Below are 17,918 nucleotides of genomic sequence, written 5' to 3' on the forward strand. Positions count from 1 at the left end.
CCCAGAGATACTGTCCTCTTCCTTTTTTCTCCCTGAAGACAGCCTCACTGCATCCTTAATCAGTGTGCCCCTAGGGCCTGGCTGGGATGTGCCTTTGCTGCAGGATGTGCTTGGAGGCTCAGGCAGGGAGAGGCTGCCAGGCTTCTAGTCTCCCACCATACTGGGGAGGAAGATAGGACTTGCTGGGGGCACCTGTGGGGCTTTGGGTCAGGTGTAAGGAAGAAATTGTCTATGTGCCTCTGGTGTTTTGTCCACATTGTGGACAAGCCTGGGCTAGGCTGGGCTGCTTCAACTGAGGTGTGTGGGGGAGGGGGCCCTTTAGTCTGAGGACTTCAGACAAGGAGGTAAGATCTGGAATTTTTAATTTTGTTTGGGTTTACAACAAAGTCTGCGGCTTGGCTGCTAAAGGGCTGGGAGAGCTCCTTACAGGGGACAAGGTGAGCCACAGGCCTTACGTGTGAGAAGTGGACAGGGCAAGAGGCGCACAGTCCGCTCCTCTGCACACCGGCTGCATCCCACCTGTGGGCCTGGCCTCCAGACCCAGGCCTGGCCAGGACAGCAGGAGCTGGTGTTTCCAGAGCCTGTGGCAATGACATGTAGCTGGGAAAGACTCCTGCTGGGCTCTAGGGCAGACTGGGGCAGGAAGCCACCTGGGCTGCCCTGGATTAGCCCTACCCCCAGTCCTAGAAAAAGGGGTTTATAGCTGGGGAAGGGGCTTTGGGGTGTGTGGCAGAGGCGGGCAGAAGGCACTGAGTCAAACCAGGTCAAGAGGCCAGGGCCGGGGACTCGGGGGGCAATGGAGGCTGGGGCACACGGTTGGTTACTGACCTGGCCCTAGAGCGTTAAGGTCAAGTCAGCCCCGCCCACAAAGCGGGACTGGATGCAGGTCACCTGGGGCAGTTGGGCTTGGAAGTGCCTGACGGCAGCCATGCTGATACGAGGGCACATGGCCACATCCAACATCCGGAGCTGCTTGCACGCCTGCCCGATGGTATCCAGAGTTCTGTGGGGAGATCTCCGATGACCGCGAGCTGGCATGGGGACCCAGCCCAGCCCCTGTGCCGTGGCGTCATCGGACAACTCACTGCTCTGTGAGCTGGCCACAGCTGGCCAGGTTGAGGTGCTGCAGCCTGGGCCAGGAGCTGGCTGCCTGGGCCCAGCCCTCGTCGCTGAGGAGGCTGCAGTGACTCAGCACCAAGTGCTCCAGGCTGGGGCAGCCCCTGGCCACGGCCACCAAGCCCTTGTCTGTGAGTGCTGGCAACAAGCTCAGTGACAGCTGCCTCAGCTCGGGGAACTGGAGCACCTGCAAGGATGAGGGTGAGGAGTGTGTGTGGGCGGGAGGTAAAGGATGGCTCTGGAGCCCAGGGCCCTTCCAGGCTCTCCCACCCCCAGCCAGGGGAATGGCAGTAAGTAGCAGAAGCCAAAGAGAACGTTTTCCAAGCAAAAAGTGGGTTGACCTGGGCCTGGCTGTGGTGCCAGGATCCTCAGCCTATCCACACTCCCAGCCCCACACCTTGGTCAAACTGGCATCAGTTAGTTTGCTGCAGGCTGTGAGGTCCAACTCCTTCAGGGCCCGCAGCATGAGCAGGGAAGGGCCCTGTGGCTGGGGAGAAGGGTCCTTGGGGCCCGAGTCCCGATGCTCCAGCTCTTGATGTAGCTGTGGGAAGAAGCTCCTGCTTCTCAGTTTCCTCCTGAGTTTGGCCCTCAAATGCTCCTAGAGAGAGACACTTAGGAGGGGCAGGAGGGCAGCTGAGCCCAAGGACCACCCCCCTTCTATGACCTGTACCTGTGGCCCTTGCGTAGGCTCCTCAGTTGGTTCCCCCAGCCCCAGAAGCCCCCAGTCTTGGAGCTCCTTGCACCAGGCCAGACGCAGGACTGAGAGGTGGGTTAGGAAGGTGCAGATGGCCTGCAGGGTCCTGTTGGTGAGGGCCACACAGGAGGATAAGTCTAGCACCCTGAGGCTCAGGCCCAGCACTGGGATCAGGGAGAACACTGAGGCATCCTAGGAGGGAAGTGGAGAAGGGAGAGAGTAATGGGCAGGTGGCTTGTGCAGGGGTCCCTAAGAAGGTTCTGCAAAGGTTCCAGCCCCACAGGTGACCGGGAGCTACCAGATGGTCCGTGGAGGGAAGCAACAATGTCCCTGGTCTGGAAAAAGGTAGGGGTGGGACACCAGGAGGAGTTTGCTGAAGGAGCAAGGCCTAGATTGACTGCAGTGGGAGGATGCAGGTGCAAGTTTCTAAAGTATCTGTCCTGCCTGTGCTCCCAGACCCTGCTGAAGTTGTGGGCGGAGGCAGCCCTCTGACCACAGCTTATTGGATCATCAGTGGACATCTGACCCTAGCTGAGCCAATCAGGTATGCTCCCTCTAGAATTTGAAAAAGAACTGGGAAGTCACTGTGGGGGTAGGGCTGCCACCTGCCAGGAGCAGGAGCTAAGGGCAGAATAGAGGAAGCTGGTTTATAAAGAGGTTTGTAAGAGACATTAGAATAAGGGGCCCCAGGGAAAGCAGCTAAGAGACACATGGTGCTAATGGGAAGATGAAGTGGAGAAGGGCAAGGGAAGCGCTTGTGGAGGAAAGACCAAGAGACGGTTTTCAGGTTGGGAATGCTCTGGGCACACTGAGAGGCTGAAGGAATAACCCACTAGAGGGAGAGACTGACATTGCCAAGTGAGGGAAGCCACTCAGAGGAACAGGGCTGAGCCCTACTGAAGGGACTAGCTGCAGCCAAGAAATGACCATGACTCCTATTACCTCTGTCAGACCTTGTCGAGTAACCTCCTTGTGTAACCTCAGTATCCATTCCCTGTAGAACCCCCTCTCTCATCTTCCCTGCCTCCGGAACACCCGCCATCAGTGTCCCTACCCAGACGACAGGGGTCACTAAGCACTTGGTATGTGAGGCGTGCGCCAGCTTGTGGGCTGGGCTGGCCTGGTCCCTTGGACCTCCTCTATCTGGGTCCACAGGAGGGGCTGAGGGGAGGAGTGCTGCCAGGAGCACTGTCTTTCCAGGCTCCTTTCCCCTTGTGTCCTAAGCTCACTTCTCAACTGCTGTTCCTTGGACATCGACCTTGGGCAGGTCCTCTCGGCTGCCACAGGGGCAGCTCCCCCAGCCCCAGCCCCAGCCCTGGAGAGGAAGGAAGGGGATGGTGCGCTCACCTGGAGTGAGGAGCAGTAGGCCAGGCTGAGGGAGGCCAGTGGGGCTGGAGCTCTGTGTCCCGAACCCAGGGCCTGGACCAGGCCCCGCCCACTCACCAGGCAGCACTCTGCCAGGTCCAGGCTGTGCAGCTCCCGCAGGCCCCCCAGGGCTGTGCATCCTGCGTCCGTCAGCCGCTGCAGCTTCCTCAGGCGGAGGCGCTGCAGGTGCCCCAGGTCCCGGCTGATGGCCAGGAGTGCCCCATCGGCCAGGTCTGAGCAGCCGCTGAGGTCCAGGGAGGTCAGGCCTGATTGCAGACGGCAAAGGGTGGCCACAGCCTCCGTGGAGAGGTCCTGGCATCCGTGCAGGCTCAGCTCCTTCAGCTGCAGCCCGACCACCTGTCCCAGGGCCTTCAAGGCCTCAGGGAGCAAGCCAGTGCCACTCAGGTCCAGCGCACGCAGCCTACCAGCCCTTTGCTTCACGAATCGCAGCAGGTTGTGGAAGGAGAGCTGGGAGGGGGAGGAGTCTGGGGGGCCAAGGGAGCCCCGGGCTGGGCCTAGTTCAAAAGTGAGGTGACAGTAGGCCAAGGAGAGGCGCTCCAGGTTGGGGGCACAGCTGCTGAGCCGGTTGAAACTGAGGTCGGTCAGGTCCCGCAGGCCAGCCAAGTTGAGCTCACAGAGGCCACGCAACACCTGCCGGACCCGCTGTGCTGTCTCGGGCTGAGCTAGCAGCGTGCCCGATGTGAAGAGGCTGTTGCAGCCACTGAGGTCAAGGATACGCAGGGCTGGGCAGCCCAGGAGCAAGGCCACAAAGGAGGCCTCTGTGGGGCTGCCCCCACTGAGGCACAAGCTCTGCAGGTTTGGGCCCAAGTGATAGGCAACAGACTCCAACACCTGGTGCGAAGCTGGCGAGTCATCCAGGTTGGTCAGGCCGATGCCGGTGATGCCCCTGAGGCCCAGGCTCTTGATGGCCGGGAGGGAGGCAGAGGACACAGGGATGTTGTACTGCACATTTGTCTAAGGGGCAGCAGCAGGACTGGGGTTAGCCCTCTGGCTTCAGAGGGAGTTGGCCATCAGGTCTGGCGGCCAGTCACTGGCAGGTCAGGGAAGGGCCCTGTCACAATGTGGACCCACTGTGGTGTGCGGTGTCATTTGTGGTTGAGGGGGTGCTAGTGGGAGGTGGGAAGACAAGTCACTCTGGGGCTTAAAGGGGATGACTGTGAGGAGAGGACAGGAAGGTTAGCCATGGATGGGACTGGATGCCTATGGAGGGGTGGAGACAGGGTGGGGAGCTCGCGTGCTGGGCACAGGGGGCTAGGGTGGCTTGGAGGAGAGCCAGTGAAGCTCCCAGGGGGCAGAAGGACTAAGTATGCTGGATCCCAAACTTAGGGACTTTCAGAAGGTGGCCCTGAGACCCACGGACTCAGCTCTACTCCAGGGAGTCAGAGATCAGCATTAGCTAAGCAACCTGCCTCCCCCACCTTTTCAAGAGAATATATATAGCCCTCAGAACAGCTGAAGGCAGTAAGAAGCAAAGCAGTGTCACTCACCACCAGCATGGGTGGCCCAGGTGCCAGAGATCTAGGGCAGGCAGAGAGGCCTAGGTCCCCTGGCGGCCTCAGTAGCTCAGCCACTTGAGTGTTTGTGAAAAGGGGTTGTGTGCGCGCATGTGCGTGTGCCAACACCTGTGGGCCCTGCAGGCTCCAGAGTTCAAGATGTACTTGTGATCCCTGGGGCTCTTCTCTGGGGGGTCCATCTTATCTGTCCAGGTAAGGAAGGAGAAGCCTCCCATTTCTGTGGGCAGAAGCTGAGAGAATGAATCTTGAGGTATCGAGTGTGGGTCTGGCCCTGCAGTAGGGCAACAGGGGAACGAGAGTGGGGGGGTCCATGACTGGTGTGGGGTGGAGCCTGGAGGTGAGCTCAGGGCTAGGTTATGGGGGGGGGACAGCCTGGCTCATCTAGGAGTTTGGGGAGCACCCGTTCTCATAGAAGCATCCCTGATTTTGTGCCAGAGGGAAGTTAGGCCAGGTATGGGAGAGGGAGAGGAGGGTTTGGCTTCTTCTTTACCCTTGATGGATGGCCAGGCTGCAGGCAACCGGTCCCCAAAGGCTCTTGTTTTAATATATCAACATGATCCTGATGCAGGAAAGCCAGCCCTCTAAAAAACCTGTCCTGTCGGTTATTGCAAGAACAAGCTGATGTCCCCTGCTTTCTGCCCCACAGAACATCATCAAAAGGGATTCAGAAAGGTAGGAATGACACCTAAGGTGCACTCCTGCAAGATACTTACAACAGGATTCTCCCAGGAAGACACATGAAACCCATTCCTGGGTGGAGAAACCAGGCTGACTTCTGCCACAGAGAGAAGCAGTTCCCTATGGCTGTCATCATGGGAAGGAGTGTGTGGTAAGAAATGCAGGCCAGCTCCTGACTGCTTCCACAGGCACCAGGGGTCAAACCACGCTCCCTGTCCAGACCTCATTCCCATTCCCAGGATGTGGTCCTTGTGGACGGGAGGAGCACTTCCCGCAGCTCCCCCTTGTGGACACTGGGAGGCAGTGGGGTCGGGGGAGCCCCAAGGGCCTGGGTCCCTCTCTCAAGATTTAAGGATAGCGGGAAGATGGGGGTGGGGGGGAGGGGGGCGTGGGGGAAGGTGATTCAAGGCGATGGAAAGATCAGGGAGGAAAGGTTTTAGAAAGGAAGGCGAAAGCAGACCTCCAGCCGTTTCCAGGCCCTGCTGACAGAGGGGCCAGTTTGAGGATGGAGAGTCAGCGGTGGCTGCAAGTGCAGAGCAGGGCCTGTTGCTGAGGCAGTGCCGCCCCTGCCATCATGTCGTGTCCTCCCCCACACACCTCCCACCCCACCCCCCCGGCTCCAGCAGCCACAGTCCTTCTTCTCCTTCCTTCCTGAGCCTTGGGGGCCAGGAAATGTTCTCATGTTCTCCCCCTCTCCCACTGTTTCCCTGTGAACAAGGTAGATGAACAGCTGGGGCGGCGGGCAGTGGCAGTCAGCCTAGAGTCCAAGTCCAGGGCCGATTGGCAGCAGGAAAACCCACCAAATACAGGGGCAGAGGGCCTGGTCTAAAGGACTTCTAGCGGCTATTGGGAAATATGTGAGTATGTGTGTGCGTTGAGATTTGAGACCGCCTCCCTGCTCCCCATTGTTTTTCTTGATGGGGAGGGGGCAGCCCCTAAGCCATCCCCTGGGTGGTCTGCCCTGGACTCAAGTGCAGCATCCAAGAGCAGCCCTTTAGGGGTATTGATCATCTGTGGGGAGCAGAGCAGCAAGCAGAAGCAGGCTCCTGGGCTGTGGTCTTTGGCCCCAGTGTAGGAGGGTCCCCCTCCCTAGGCCCTAGGAAGATGCTTCTAGAGGTCCAAAGGAGGACTGCATGGGTATCTGCTCTAGCTTCAGCTGTCCCATCCACAGAGGAGCCAACAGCCCCCATCTCCTCCTTTTCCAGTGCTGGCCTCTTAGGAGTAAATGCCAAGTCATTTGGGAAATGCCCCAAATCTGCTAAAATGGACACATAACCCTTGACTTTGAGAGGCCAGGATTCCATTGTACCTCATGAAGCTAAGCTAAGACTGCAGGCTTGTGTGCAGGCTTGGAAAGCTATCTGACAGAGAAATAGCTGCCCTGTCTGCTGGCACAGGAATCCAAAGCTAACGTGCCTGTTCTCCAGAAGAAAATATATGCCTGGGCACCCCGGGGCTTTGGTCTTTAGAGAGGAGTTAGACCTTGGGGTCATTTCCAGAGGCTCCTCTGGGCCTTTATAAATACCCCAGGCAGGAGAAGACAGTGGAGGGCAGAAGCAGAGCTGTCCGGAGTTCTTCACGGTGACCAGCACAGTGGCAGGCAACCAGGGCTTTCCCTGAAATAGGCAGAGCCTGTGTGTGTGTGTGTGTGTGTGTGTGTGTGTGTGTGTGTGTGTTGGGGGGGGGTTTCTGCCTTTGTCTACCTTCTTATTTGAGAAAAAATAGGATTAAGTGGGAGCAAGTCAGGGGGAATAAGAAGTCACTGATCCAGCATCCTAGCCTGGCCTGGTGTGGCGTAAACCCCAGCCATGCCTTGGTGAACCAGAATCTTTGAGAGCACCTACTAGCAGGAGGCACTCCTTCTTTATCAACCTGCCCACATCTGGGCCCTGGGAAATGGCTCCTGCTCATAAATTCTGCGAATTGCTCTCTGGGACATGGTGGTGGTGGGCTGTCAGCAGAGCCCCAGACACCATGTACCTATGGCCTGGCCTTCGAGGGCTCCCAGGCCAGGTGGGGCTGAGTTCCGCAGAGACACCAAACAGGTCTTTGCCAGCATCCTAGTTAGCTGGAGCAGCCCCAGTGCTAAAATGGTGGACTTTATGATCTCAAACTCTGACCGTGGCCTCCTTCTCCTCACTGTCTTATCCCATTCCAATCCACTCCCGACTCCCCACTTTGCTTCTCCCCTCTCCATCTTTGCTGGACTCCAAGAACCTCTCCCCTGATCACCTCTCCTTGGGGTCCTATGGCGCTGTCCCTGTCATGCTGCTGTGCCCATTCTTCTTGCCCTGCCAGGGATGATGAGACCCCTGACTCCTCTGGGTCTGTGCTGAAGGTACAGAATTCTTCCCACGGAAGCCATAGTCTCCCCTCTTGCCTCCCCCACTGCCACCTCCTCTCCTGGCTCTCTTCTAATCCCCCTCAAGTTTTCTCTCCAAGCCCAGAATTCTCTCCAGTCCCTGATGCAAGTGCAGCACCCTTCCCTTATTCCGACCTTCTCAGAGATGACCCGTTCCATTTCAAAAAGAAGCCAAAGCCATCGGGTGGGAAGGCCCTCCCTTTGCTGTGTTCGCATCCATCAGCCAGCTCCTGGCAGGACCCATCCTAACCTCCTTCCCTCTCCTGCTCCTAATCCCCTTCTCTGGATCTACTGGGCCTGCCACCACCTTCTCCCATTGGAACCTGCAGTCCCTGCCTTTCCACTGTTCCTTCCCCAGTTTACAAATACCTCAGAGTCATAACCAACAAAAGGCCTCCCTTGATCCTGCCCCCTCCCCACCATTCCTGCTTCTCCCCTTTCCTCTGTGGTCAGGCCTCTTGGAAGCAGGTGGGCAACCCACACCACGCTAGCCACCTTGTTAGACCTCTTGCTTCACCCACTCACCCCTCCATCACTGCCCCCACAGAATCTCTCATTCCTGGCAACAGCTCCCCTTCAGCAACGGTCATCAACATCTGGGGGCTCCTTGCAGACCTCCCACAAGTGTCCTTTCTGCCATGTCACCTGCTGTGGATGGCCAGTCTCCCCGTCTCCCCCATGCTATCTCCCACTGGGCGTTCTGTGGTTCTGCCTGCCTGGCTCTCCTCCTACCTTCCAGCCTGCTCCCCATCAGCCTCTTTTGGGGCCACCAAAGAAGAGAGAGACCCAGTCCATAGAGTGAGTGCCTCACTGTACATTCCACCCCACCACGCACGCACACATGCACGCACTCTCCTTTGCCCTCATGTGGACCCTGGCAGAATGCACTTCATCCCTTTCCAACTACTTTATTTGCAGTCCACATCTTTTCCCAGAACACAGACCCTGGGAACCAGTTACCTGAGGGACCTCGCCAGATACACAGATGCAACATACTTACGTTGGAATTCACTGTCTTATCCCCCAACGCTGCACCTTCTCCTGATCTTTAAGTGCCCTCTACCAAGTCACCCAAGTCAGAGATCTGAGAGCCATTCTAGACCCTCCCTCACTCTCTACATCCAGTGACCAAAGTCCCTTGCATCTGATCTCCCTGACACACTGCAGCTTGTCCCTCCGCTCCCGCCTCGCTGCTCCTGCCCTAGTTCAGATTGCCGTATTGTCTCTCAGAAATCTATCACAGCAGTTTCCTCCTTATGACGGTCCTGGCCCCCAGTCTTTCTGGCTCCAGTCTAGCCTTGGTACTGTCACCAGGTGACCTTACAAAAGGCAAACCGACCATACTCTTCAGAGCCCTTTTCTCCCCTCCATGGGTTGGAGGCTGAGCTTCCCAGCCAGCACTTCTCCAGCCCAGCTTTCCCAAGTCTGCCCCCCTTCCTCCACAGCCCTGGCTCTGGGAATGGCAACTTCTGATGGTTGTCTCATGCTACCATGCCTCTGCTTGGCTGCTTTTTCTGTTTGGTCAGAGTGCTGGGGCAGCGGGGGGTGGGGGAGTTCATCTCACCCCTCACCTACTCCTATTTGTCTATTTAGCAAATATTTATTCCTCTGTTTAGGCTCAGTGCAAGTATCCCCTTCTCCACGAAGTCTTTTCTGAATCTTCTCTGCATCCCCCATGTGCCACACAAGACTCTGGGTGCAGCACCCCTACTCAGGCCTTTTAGCTTATGCTTATCTCCCTCTTACCACCAATTCTCAAGTGCTGGGCCTCCCCAGTCCCGCAGCCCCAGTGCCCAGCACAGGGCTTGGCACAGACGGGCAGCATCCCTATCTGAGTGAGCAAGGCCTCTCTGAGCAGCTCTGGTAACTTTCCCACTTCCTTCTCCCCTATGAATATTCCAAGCCTCTGTGCTGAGGCCCTGGCCTTTACCTCTCTTCTCACTCCCCTGAGACAATGTGGCCTCCAAATTCACCCAGCAAAGAGGCCAAGCCTCAGAGGAACTTCCTCGGCAAACTGTCCCACATTGCCACCCGCTTCCCTCCATGTCCTGAGGAGAGGTGGCATCCTCTCCACCCTATCAAGGCCATTTCTCACGTCTCTGCTTCCTGCATTCACATTCACCCCTCCTCTCTGACTCTCCTCAGCATATGAACATATTTGAAATTTCTCCCAGTGAACCTCTCATTATTGCCCTATTTCTTTCTTTCCTCTCATGGGGAAATTTCTTGCAAAGGAGGCCACTCTGTACAAGCCCCTTCTTATCTCATTCACTCTTCCACCCACCTGGCTTTTCCCCCCAGATGCCAAATGTTGCTGAAGTCACTGGGGACCTCCCGGGACATCAGACATCATGTACACTATCTGTTCTTTATTTTCAGGACTTTTCGTGGGATTTGACACTGTCAGTCATCCAGTCAACACTGTAAATGCTCTCCACTTTTGTTCCCGGGGACCTCCTCTATAGGTGCGTCCTCCCTTCCATGCCTTGGGACTGGTGCGCTCCCCCGGGGCATTCTGTGGCCTGCTGTTCCTAGGGCTCTTCATGTGCTCCCTGGGGGTGTTACCTGGATCCTTGGTTTCAACCTCCACCCATCCCTGAATGATACCCAACTCTGTATTTATTACCAAGACCCTTCTCTTGAATTCCTCACTCAGAAATCCAACAGCCAACTGCACCTCACCATCTAGATGTCTCATATTCAAATTTTCAACAAGTCCAACTCAAATTTCTTTAGACACTCAGCTCAATGACACTGGATAGATAATGTGACAATAGACCCTCCTTATATATACACATTTAATATGTGACAGAGGAGGAATCCAATGCAGCAGGGAAGGGGAAGAGTGAATGTAAAAGGTATTTGGGCCATTGGAAAACTAATCAGTTACCTGAGAGAATAGATCAAAGTAAATTTCACCAATTAAAAAAAATACTATACAAATTCAAGCCATAAAACAGAAGAAACAATTTTGTTGTGAACCTAAAACCTCTCTGAAAAAATGAGCCTAATAAAAAAAAAAAAAACAGAAGAGAAATATGAGTGTACGTCAAATCACTGAAGAAGCAAGGGGTCTCTAAGTTTAAAAAACAATGGAAGAAATAAGAAAGCAAAAGATGTTCAGAATCAACAACATAGAAATTTAACCTCCATATCTCAGAAATAAGCACATATCTACAAATCAAATACAAAGGCAAATATGTTAGGAATATATTGCAATAAATATGTAAAAGATTCATCTTCTTTAATGTATAAAAGGCTCATACAAACGGATAAGGAAAATACTAAGATGCCAATGGTTAAATGGATAAAGAACAGAACTAAACAAGAGAGGGATATATAAATGGTCAGCTAATGAGAAAACTGTTCAGCCTCAGTAGTGATCAGAGAAGTCAAAATGAACACAAGGATCTGTCACTGCTTGCCTTTCAAACTGTCGCAGATGTCTGCCTTCACTTCCGAGCTGGGCTGTCTCCCCACAGTCCGACTCACCCTCTCCAGTCCACTCAGCACTGGAGTTCTAAGACACATCACACCATGTCACTCCCCTGCCTTAATGTTCCTTTACAGGGTCCATGATGGTAATCAGGATGGAGCCCCAGCAGTAATGCCAGCTTGTGGTCCGACCCCCCTCTAGCCTCATCTCCCACCCCTTCTACACACATCTCAGTTCTGGTCATAGGGAACTTGTGTGGTCGTTTTCAGAAGTAGTTCACACCTTGGTGCCTTTACCTGTGCTGTCACTGGTGCTGGAAGACCAGCCTTCCCCCTCATCCTATTCCATCAGGAAGCCTTCCCTGATGCTGCTGGTCTCCTCTGGATGTCCTTCTTCCTGTTCTTGTTGCACCCTTCATTCCAGTGTCACAGCACCAAGCACACGACATCACCATCACTCACGTATTTGTCTTTCTCCTTCACTGGACTGTGAGCTCCTTGGGACAGGGGACTATGTCTTACTCATCTGTAAAGTCCCAGCACTGTACCCAGAGTCAAGTGTGTATGAATGTAACGTATGCATATGTATGCATGGATGAATGAACAAATGACAATGTACGAGCAGGGCCACGAGCAAACTGGAGTGGGAGACAACTGAGAATGGGCCTGGTGAGGGTGGCCACCTTACCTCCTGAAGGGCATTCTGGGCTGCACAGTACCAAGCCCGACTCACGAGGGAGGCCTCTTTCTGATCTGACAGAGGCAGGAAGCTCAGAATATATGTGAGCATCTGAGGGAAAAAGACAAGGCATTGTGAACTGTTAGAGCTGGAGGCCTTTGGAACCTTCTCCAGCTGATAGTGCAGTCAGTCTGAGGGGACTGGAACACTGGCTTCTAGTTCATCTTGAATCCTAAGCTTCATGGGGTCTTCACATCCCCTTTCCAGGCTCTAGGCATCTTTACTGTGAACAAACCATTTCTGAGCCTCGCCTGGATGCAGGTTTGTACTGACTGATAGAAAGCAAACTTCCCGCTCAGTTTGGTAAAAAGAGCCTGGGCATTAGGACCAGATAAACCAAGTTCAAATCCTTACTCTGACTTCTCTGAGCCTTCTTTATCTAATCTGTAAAATGGCAGTGGCAGTGAAGTTTAAATGGGTTGTGCTGAGAATTTAATAACATAGTGAAGTGTTGGGGTTCCTGGGTGGCTCAGTCAGTGAAGCGTCTACCTTCAGTGCAGGTCATGATCTCAGGGTCCTGGGATCGAGTCCCACATTGGGCTTCTTGCTCAGTGGGGAGTCTGTTTCTCCCTCCCCCTGTTCTTGCCCCCTTGCGCTCTCGTGCTCTCTCTCTCTCCCCTCCTCAAATAAATAAATAAAATCTAAAACAAACAAACAAACAAACCATAGTAAAGTGTCTTGCCTAAGACCTAGGACAGCAAGTCAGGTGTCCTCCTCTGATCTTCGGAAACCACACCCCTTCCTCCTGCCCTCACAGGTCAGGCTCTGGATTTTCCCTCTTTTCCCATTTTTTCCACTGTCAACTGGCCTTCTCAACTGGTTGTTAAGATATGATCCCAGCAGGACCCAGCCCAGGTGTTCAGGCCCTCCTTGCTCCACCTATGCTCTGTGAGGCTGGGGGTCATGAGGTTGGAGGCCCTATAGAGGACTGGGGAGGGAGTCACTGGTGCAGCCAAGAATGACCTACTATTAACTAGTCTTTTCTTCTGGAATCTTCCCTCTTGGACTCTTGTGACACTGTGTTTTCTAGGGCTCCATTCCCAACTCCAATTGCCCTGTTTCTGGATTCTTCTGTGTCTCCCATGGCTCAGACCTGGGTCTTTCAGTCTGTTTACTTCCTAGGATAATAAATTCATTTGCATGGCTTCAACAATTACCTCTACGAGAATAACCAACAATTCAATATCCCCATATTGTTTCATTATTCATGTGCTAGTCTGGTGTTGCCAGTTGTCCACAGGATCCGTCATCTAAATGTTTTACTATCAACTTCATCTCAACCAAAATTCACATTCTCAGTCCAAAGCACCCCTTCCTCCCAACTTTCCAGCACCTCAGCTTCAATGCCAATAGTGCATCTCGCCTGAAGACCCTGATAATACTTTGTACTCTTCATGCTCTTCTGTCCCTTGCTGTCAGATACAGGTGTACAGCACAGGCTTAGGCAAGGGTAACTTAGACTCTTTCAAATCCCAGCTCTACTATTTCCAAGCTGTGTGACCTCTGTGACCTCAGGCAAGATGATCGACCTCTCTGAGCTTCAGTTTCCATATCTCTATATATACTTAATAGATATGATGTGCTTGACACCTAGCCGATGTTCCATAATGGTTGCTGGGTTGCTGTTACTAACATTTCTACTGTTGAAATTTTAGCACCTCAGTAGCTGTGATCTTTATCACCCCCAGACCTGGATTCCTTCTAAAATCTCCCACCTGACCTCCTTGCCTCCTAGAGGCAAGGACTAGCCTTGCTAGTCATTTTGCACACTGTGACAAGGTTAATTTTTCCTTAAAGAACAGCTGTTAGTCTTAGCACATCCCTGATGAAAACCTTCAGGGTACCCCAGTACCCTCAGGACAAAATCTCCACTCTTGGGTCAGCAAGACCCTAACCAAGACCCTGCCAGGTCCTATGCCTGATTGGACCCCTGATCCCAGAGCTTCCCCAGTTCAGTCTTCCCACTGTCCTACAACCATGCCATGCCTATTACCTTTTGCCTATGTAGGTCTCTTTCCAGGAATGCCTTTCCTTAACCTTGACCTCACCAGCCCGTTCTAACCTCTTCTTCCTTTCTTTGATCCCTAGCACACAGAAGGTACTCAGCCAATACTTACTGGATTGAATTAAAGATAGAAAGTGCTCTATCTCTATTTTCACCAAAGCCCTCTACCTCAATTTTCACCAAAGGTTTGCTCAGGGAAGGGGTGGGGAAGATAAAGCAGATCATTACTGAAAGGACTGGGGAGAACGGCCTTCTGGGCCAGGAAAGCTAGGCATGGGGGAGAGAACACTGATGGGATTCGGACTGACTAAGCCCTTAGCCCCAGGGGGAGGCAGGGAAGCCTGTCTGAGCCAAGTTAAGACAGTGGCCATCCTGTCTTCTGGGGCTCAGCAACCAACCCAGAAAGCAACGGGAGAGGGCAATAAACCTGTCCTCACTGAGGGGAGGGAACATGAATGATTCTTTGAGCTGAGAAGGGGGGTGGCTTTTCTAGAGGGAAGAGGAGGCAGTGGTAAGGATGGAGTCACCATCCCATGAACCCCATTCTAAGGGGCTACTACTAGAGATATGACCGGTCATTTCTAGAATCTATGTAGTAGACATCCTCTGGGGCCCAGGAGATAAAAGATGCCATGATAGGGGGCTAAAACAGAGTGGGAGATGTCCTACTCTTGTTAAGGGAAAGGAGCACCGTTCCAGGGCCGATGAGGAAAGGGTGGCTTGTCTCCCGTGGGCAGCAGGAGGGGGCTGCCAACTCTCAAGGCAAAAGGGACAGAGAAGCCATCCCAAGAGGCCACTGGGAACTGTTCTCTCTCTCTGGCCAGTGGTGGCAGAGTGGTCTTGTTCCAGGCTAAGGAAAAGGAGCAAACATCCCAAGGGGTGAAGGAGGAGGGACAGCCATCACTAGGGACCGGGGGAGTGGGGAACAGGCCTGTCCTCGGTGAAGTAATCCAGCGACTGTGCCCGGAGTTGATGGGAGGGGTCAATCTGTCTCCCACCACCAGGGGGAGGGGGCAGCCGTCTTTCGGGGCAGAGAGAATGGAGTGATCATCCCAAGGGGCCAAGGAGGATAAGATCGGTTACCCTTCGGGGACGAGGGCATAGAACTGACATCTTTCAGAACTGAGGTGGGGAGGCGGCTATTTCTAGAGAAGGGGGTAGGCAGAGGCCCTGTCCTTGCTGAGGTGATACGGCAGCCATCTCCTGGGGCCGATGGGGAAGGAGAGGATGGTTGCCCCAAGCTAAGGGGATGGGGTGGCCCAAAGGCGGGGCCGTTACCCATAGCCTGCAGGTCCTGGGATCTCTCGGCCGGGTCGTTTCCGCCAGGCAGGCGGAGCTGGGCGAGCTGACAGCCCCTCCCCACAGCCCGGCACCCCGAGGGCGGAGCCTGTCCTAAGCCGGGCCTGAGCGCGGCCTCCTCTCACCTCCAGGGGCAGCGATTCCGCCATCGCATCCCTGCCGCCTCCGCCCCCGTGCAAGACCTTCTGGGAAGCGTAGTCCTACCGACTGCGGGGGAGGGCCTTGGGAAGGAAGTGGACCCTCCCTACTTCCGTCACAGTTGTGACGATTTGGGTCTGCACCGGAAGTGCCTGTTCTGCCGATGTGGTACCTACTGACCGCGCTTTCGGTCGCTCTCCCTTCTTTTCCTCTCTGGCTGTTTGCGGCGCGCCATGGCGGTAAGGAGGGCGGGGTTCTCAACAGCGGAGGATTCCCGCGGCCGGGAGACCGAAAACAGAGGAAGGGCATCAGAGGAAGAGGGGTCTGCCAGAGGGGGGGCGCCATGTAGTGGCCAGACCGTACTAGAGCTAGCGGGGGGAACGGAGCGGCGCATCGCCATACCAGAAGTGGTGCAGAAGGGGAGTAGGCGTCAGTACCAGTCTGTACCAGACCTGGTCGTAGACCTTAGGGGCCTGAGAGGGGTGGCTGTCTGCCGAGATCTGGACTACTCCCCCAGAGGCTGGAGGGGCGCACCATTCAGCGCCACTCAGGAGTCCCCCTTGAAGGGGTAGTCAGCCCAAAGCTGGACCTTACCAGGGGAGCCAGGAGATATCAGCCTAGTGTTGGATTGTTCCAGGGTAAGCAGGAGGCGATCACCGGTAGGGATGTTGCACAGATGGTGTCAGCCCTAAGCAGGACGGACTGGAGGAGGGGTGGGCGTCCCAAGGATTGTGCTAGATTTGAGCACCATGGGGACCTGGCTTAGGTGCAGGTGTAATTCTGTACCTGACCAGACTGGGGAGGAGGGTGAGGAGGACCCTGGCTGAGGAGGGCTCTGACAGCATCTCACCATCCCTCTGCAGCCCAAGGGCAAAGTGGGCACGAGAGGGAAGAAGCAGATATTTGAGGAGAACAGAGAGACTCTGAAGTTCTATCTGCGGATCATACTAGGGGCCAATGTAAGTACCTACCTCCTTGCTTCTGTGCCCACCTGAGATCCCACAGTCAGCTCTGGTGGGGGTGGGGGTGGAGGGGTGGTATGTGACAGCCATGTGCAGTTTTCCAGAAGAAGACTACAATTAAGAAGAAATGAAAATGGATCCCGGCACAAAGAAAGTGCTGAGTAGTCAAAACAAAACAAAACCAAAAAGAAAGGAGGGTTTGAGTCTCCGATGGACTTGAGCCCAATCCTTCCCATCCCAGATGGCCTTCTTTCCCGGGCTGACACGTCAGAGGGGAGTCTGGGTAGTCAGGACGCAGGGAACAGACCCCTTTCCCCCACTAACCCTATGAGAAGCAACTTGTCTCTTTCCACAGCCTGGCCTAACTCTTAGTTAGAGTCGAGGAAGGCCTGTGGTTTAGGGTAGATTTTGTTTTTGTTTTTGTTTTTTAATATTTTATTTATTTATTTAACAGAGATAGAGACAGCCAGCGAGAGAGGGAACACAAGCAGGGGGAGTGGGAGAGGAAGAAGCAGGCTCATAGCGGAGGAGCCTGATGTGGGGCTCGATCCCAGAATGCCAGGATCACGCCCTGAGCTGAAGGCAGACGCTTAATGACTGAGCCACCCAGGCGCCCCTAGGGTAGATTTTGATCCCAGCCTGATCATATGTCTGCTTACAGGCCATTTACTGTCTTGTGACCTTGGTGTTCTTCTACTCATCTGCCTCATTTTGGGCCTGGGTAAGTGTACCCTATCCTGGGAAGTGGATAAGCATATAGAATTACTGGCTGGCCTTTGATACCATTCTTATTCTGCAGATGGCCCTGGCCTTTAGTCTGGCAGTATATGGGGCCAGCTACCACTCTATGAGCTCGATGGCACGGGCAGCCTTTTCTGAGGATGGGGCCCTGATGGATGGTGGAATGGACCTCAACATGGAGCAGGGCATGGCAGAGTGAGTGTCCCCCGCTGCCAGCTCAGGTGAGCGGCCCCAGGGCTGGGGTGTTGGGGCCCAGATAGCCCAAGACCCACAACTGCCCACAACTTGAAGAGGGTAGAAGGGAGATAACTGGGGCCCATCTACTATTTTTGGCCCTTGCAGCCTCCCTTCTGCCCACAGGCACCTTAAAGATGTGATCCTACTGACAGCCATCGTGCAGGTGCTCAGCTGCTTCTCCCTCTACATCTGGTCCTTCTGGCTTCTGGTGCGTAGATTGTAGGGCTCCCAAGAAGGGGCTGGAGCATCTAAACCCTTCTCTTCTTTCCTTTCCTGCCCCTGACTTCAAGTTACCTTTTCTGTCCTAGGCTCCAGGCCGGGCCCTTTACCTCCTCTGGGTGAATGTGCTGGGCCCTTGGTTCACAGCAGACAGTGGCACCCCAGCACCAGAGCACAATGAGAAACGGCAGCGCCGACAGGAGCGGCGGCAGATGAAGCGCTTATAGCCACTGACATTTTGGCCACAGGCTGCATGGCCCCCATGCCAGGAGCAAGGAGGGCCTAGCCCAGGGCCCAGAAGCAGTCTGAGGTATAGGATTATTGAATAAATGGCTCAGAATGTGGCTAATGGCTGTGTGGGTGATAATGAAGGGCGAGGCAGAAAGAGCCAGT

The 17,918-nt window shown here is 54.5% G+C and overlaps 2 protein-coding genes across 5 annotated transcripts; one reads left to right on the forward strand and one right to left on the reverse strand.

Moving 5' to 3' along the window:
• Positions 1–348: 348 nt before the first annotated feature.
• LRRC29 (leucine rich repeat containing 29) lies at positions 349–15,427 on the reverse strand. 3 transcript variants are annotated; one of them, XM_040633444.1, is made up of 7 exons: positions 15,354–15,427; positions 11,874–11,975; positions 3,158–4,150; positions 1,787–2,002; positions 1,514–1,657; positions 1,086–1,303; positions 349–1,003 (listed from the first exon to the last, which is right to left on the reverse strand). In XM_040633444.1, exons 1-7 carry the CDS (start codon positions 15,375–15,377, stop codon positions 835–837), a joined length of 1,866 nt encoding a protein of 621 aa, XP_040489378.1. In that variant the 5' UTR covers positions 15,378–15,427; the 3' UTR covers positions 349–834. The 3 variants fall into 3 exon arrangements, with proteins under 3 accessions (XP_040489378.1, XP_040489377.1, XP_040489379.1); XM_040633443.1 differs by having other exon boundaries at positions 1,514–1,714; XM_040633445.1 differs by lacking the exons at positions 1,514–1,657; positions 1,787–2,002.
• A 43-nt stretch (positions 15,428–15,470) lies between these two features.
• Positions 15,471–17,869, forward strand: TMEM208 (transmembrane protein 208). Of its 2 annotated transcripts, none has more exons than XM_008702472.2 (6): positions 15,471–15,605; positions 16,230–16,325; positions 16,990–17,049; positions 17,128–17,264; positions 17,412–17,514; positions 17,615–17,869. In XM_008702472.2, exons 1-6 carry the CDS (start codon positions 15,600–15,602, stop codon positions 17,750–17,752), a joined length of 540 nt encoding a protein of 179 aa, XP_008700694.2. In that variant the 5' UTR covers positions 15,471–15,599; the 3' UTR covers positions 17,753–17,869. The 2 variants fall into 2 exon arrangements, with proteins under 2 accessions (XP_008700694.2, XP_008700695.2); XM_008702473.2 differs by having other exon boundaries at positions 17,430–17,514.
• Positions 17,870–17,918: the final 49 nt, after the last annotated feature.

Source organism: Ursus maritimus, unplaced genomic scaffold (genome assembly GCF_017311325.1).
Source record: "Ursus maritimus isolate PB19 unplaced genomic scaffold, ASM1731132v1 scaffold_19, whole genome shotgun sequence".
Classification (NCBI taxonomy): domain Eukaryota; kingdom Metazoa; phylum Chordata; class Mammalia; order Carnivora; family Ursidae; genus Ursus; species Ursus maritimus.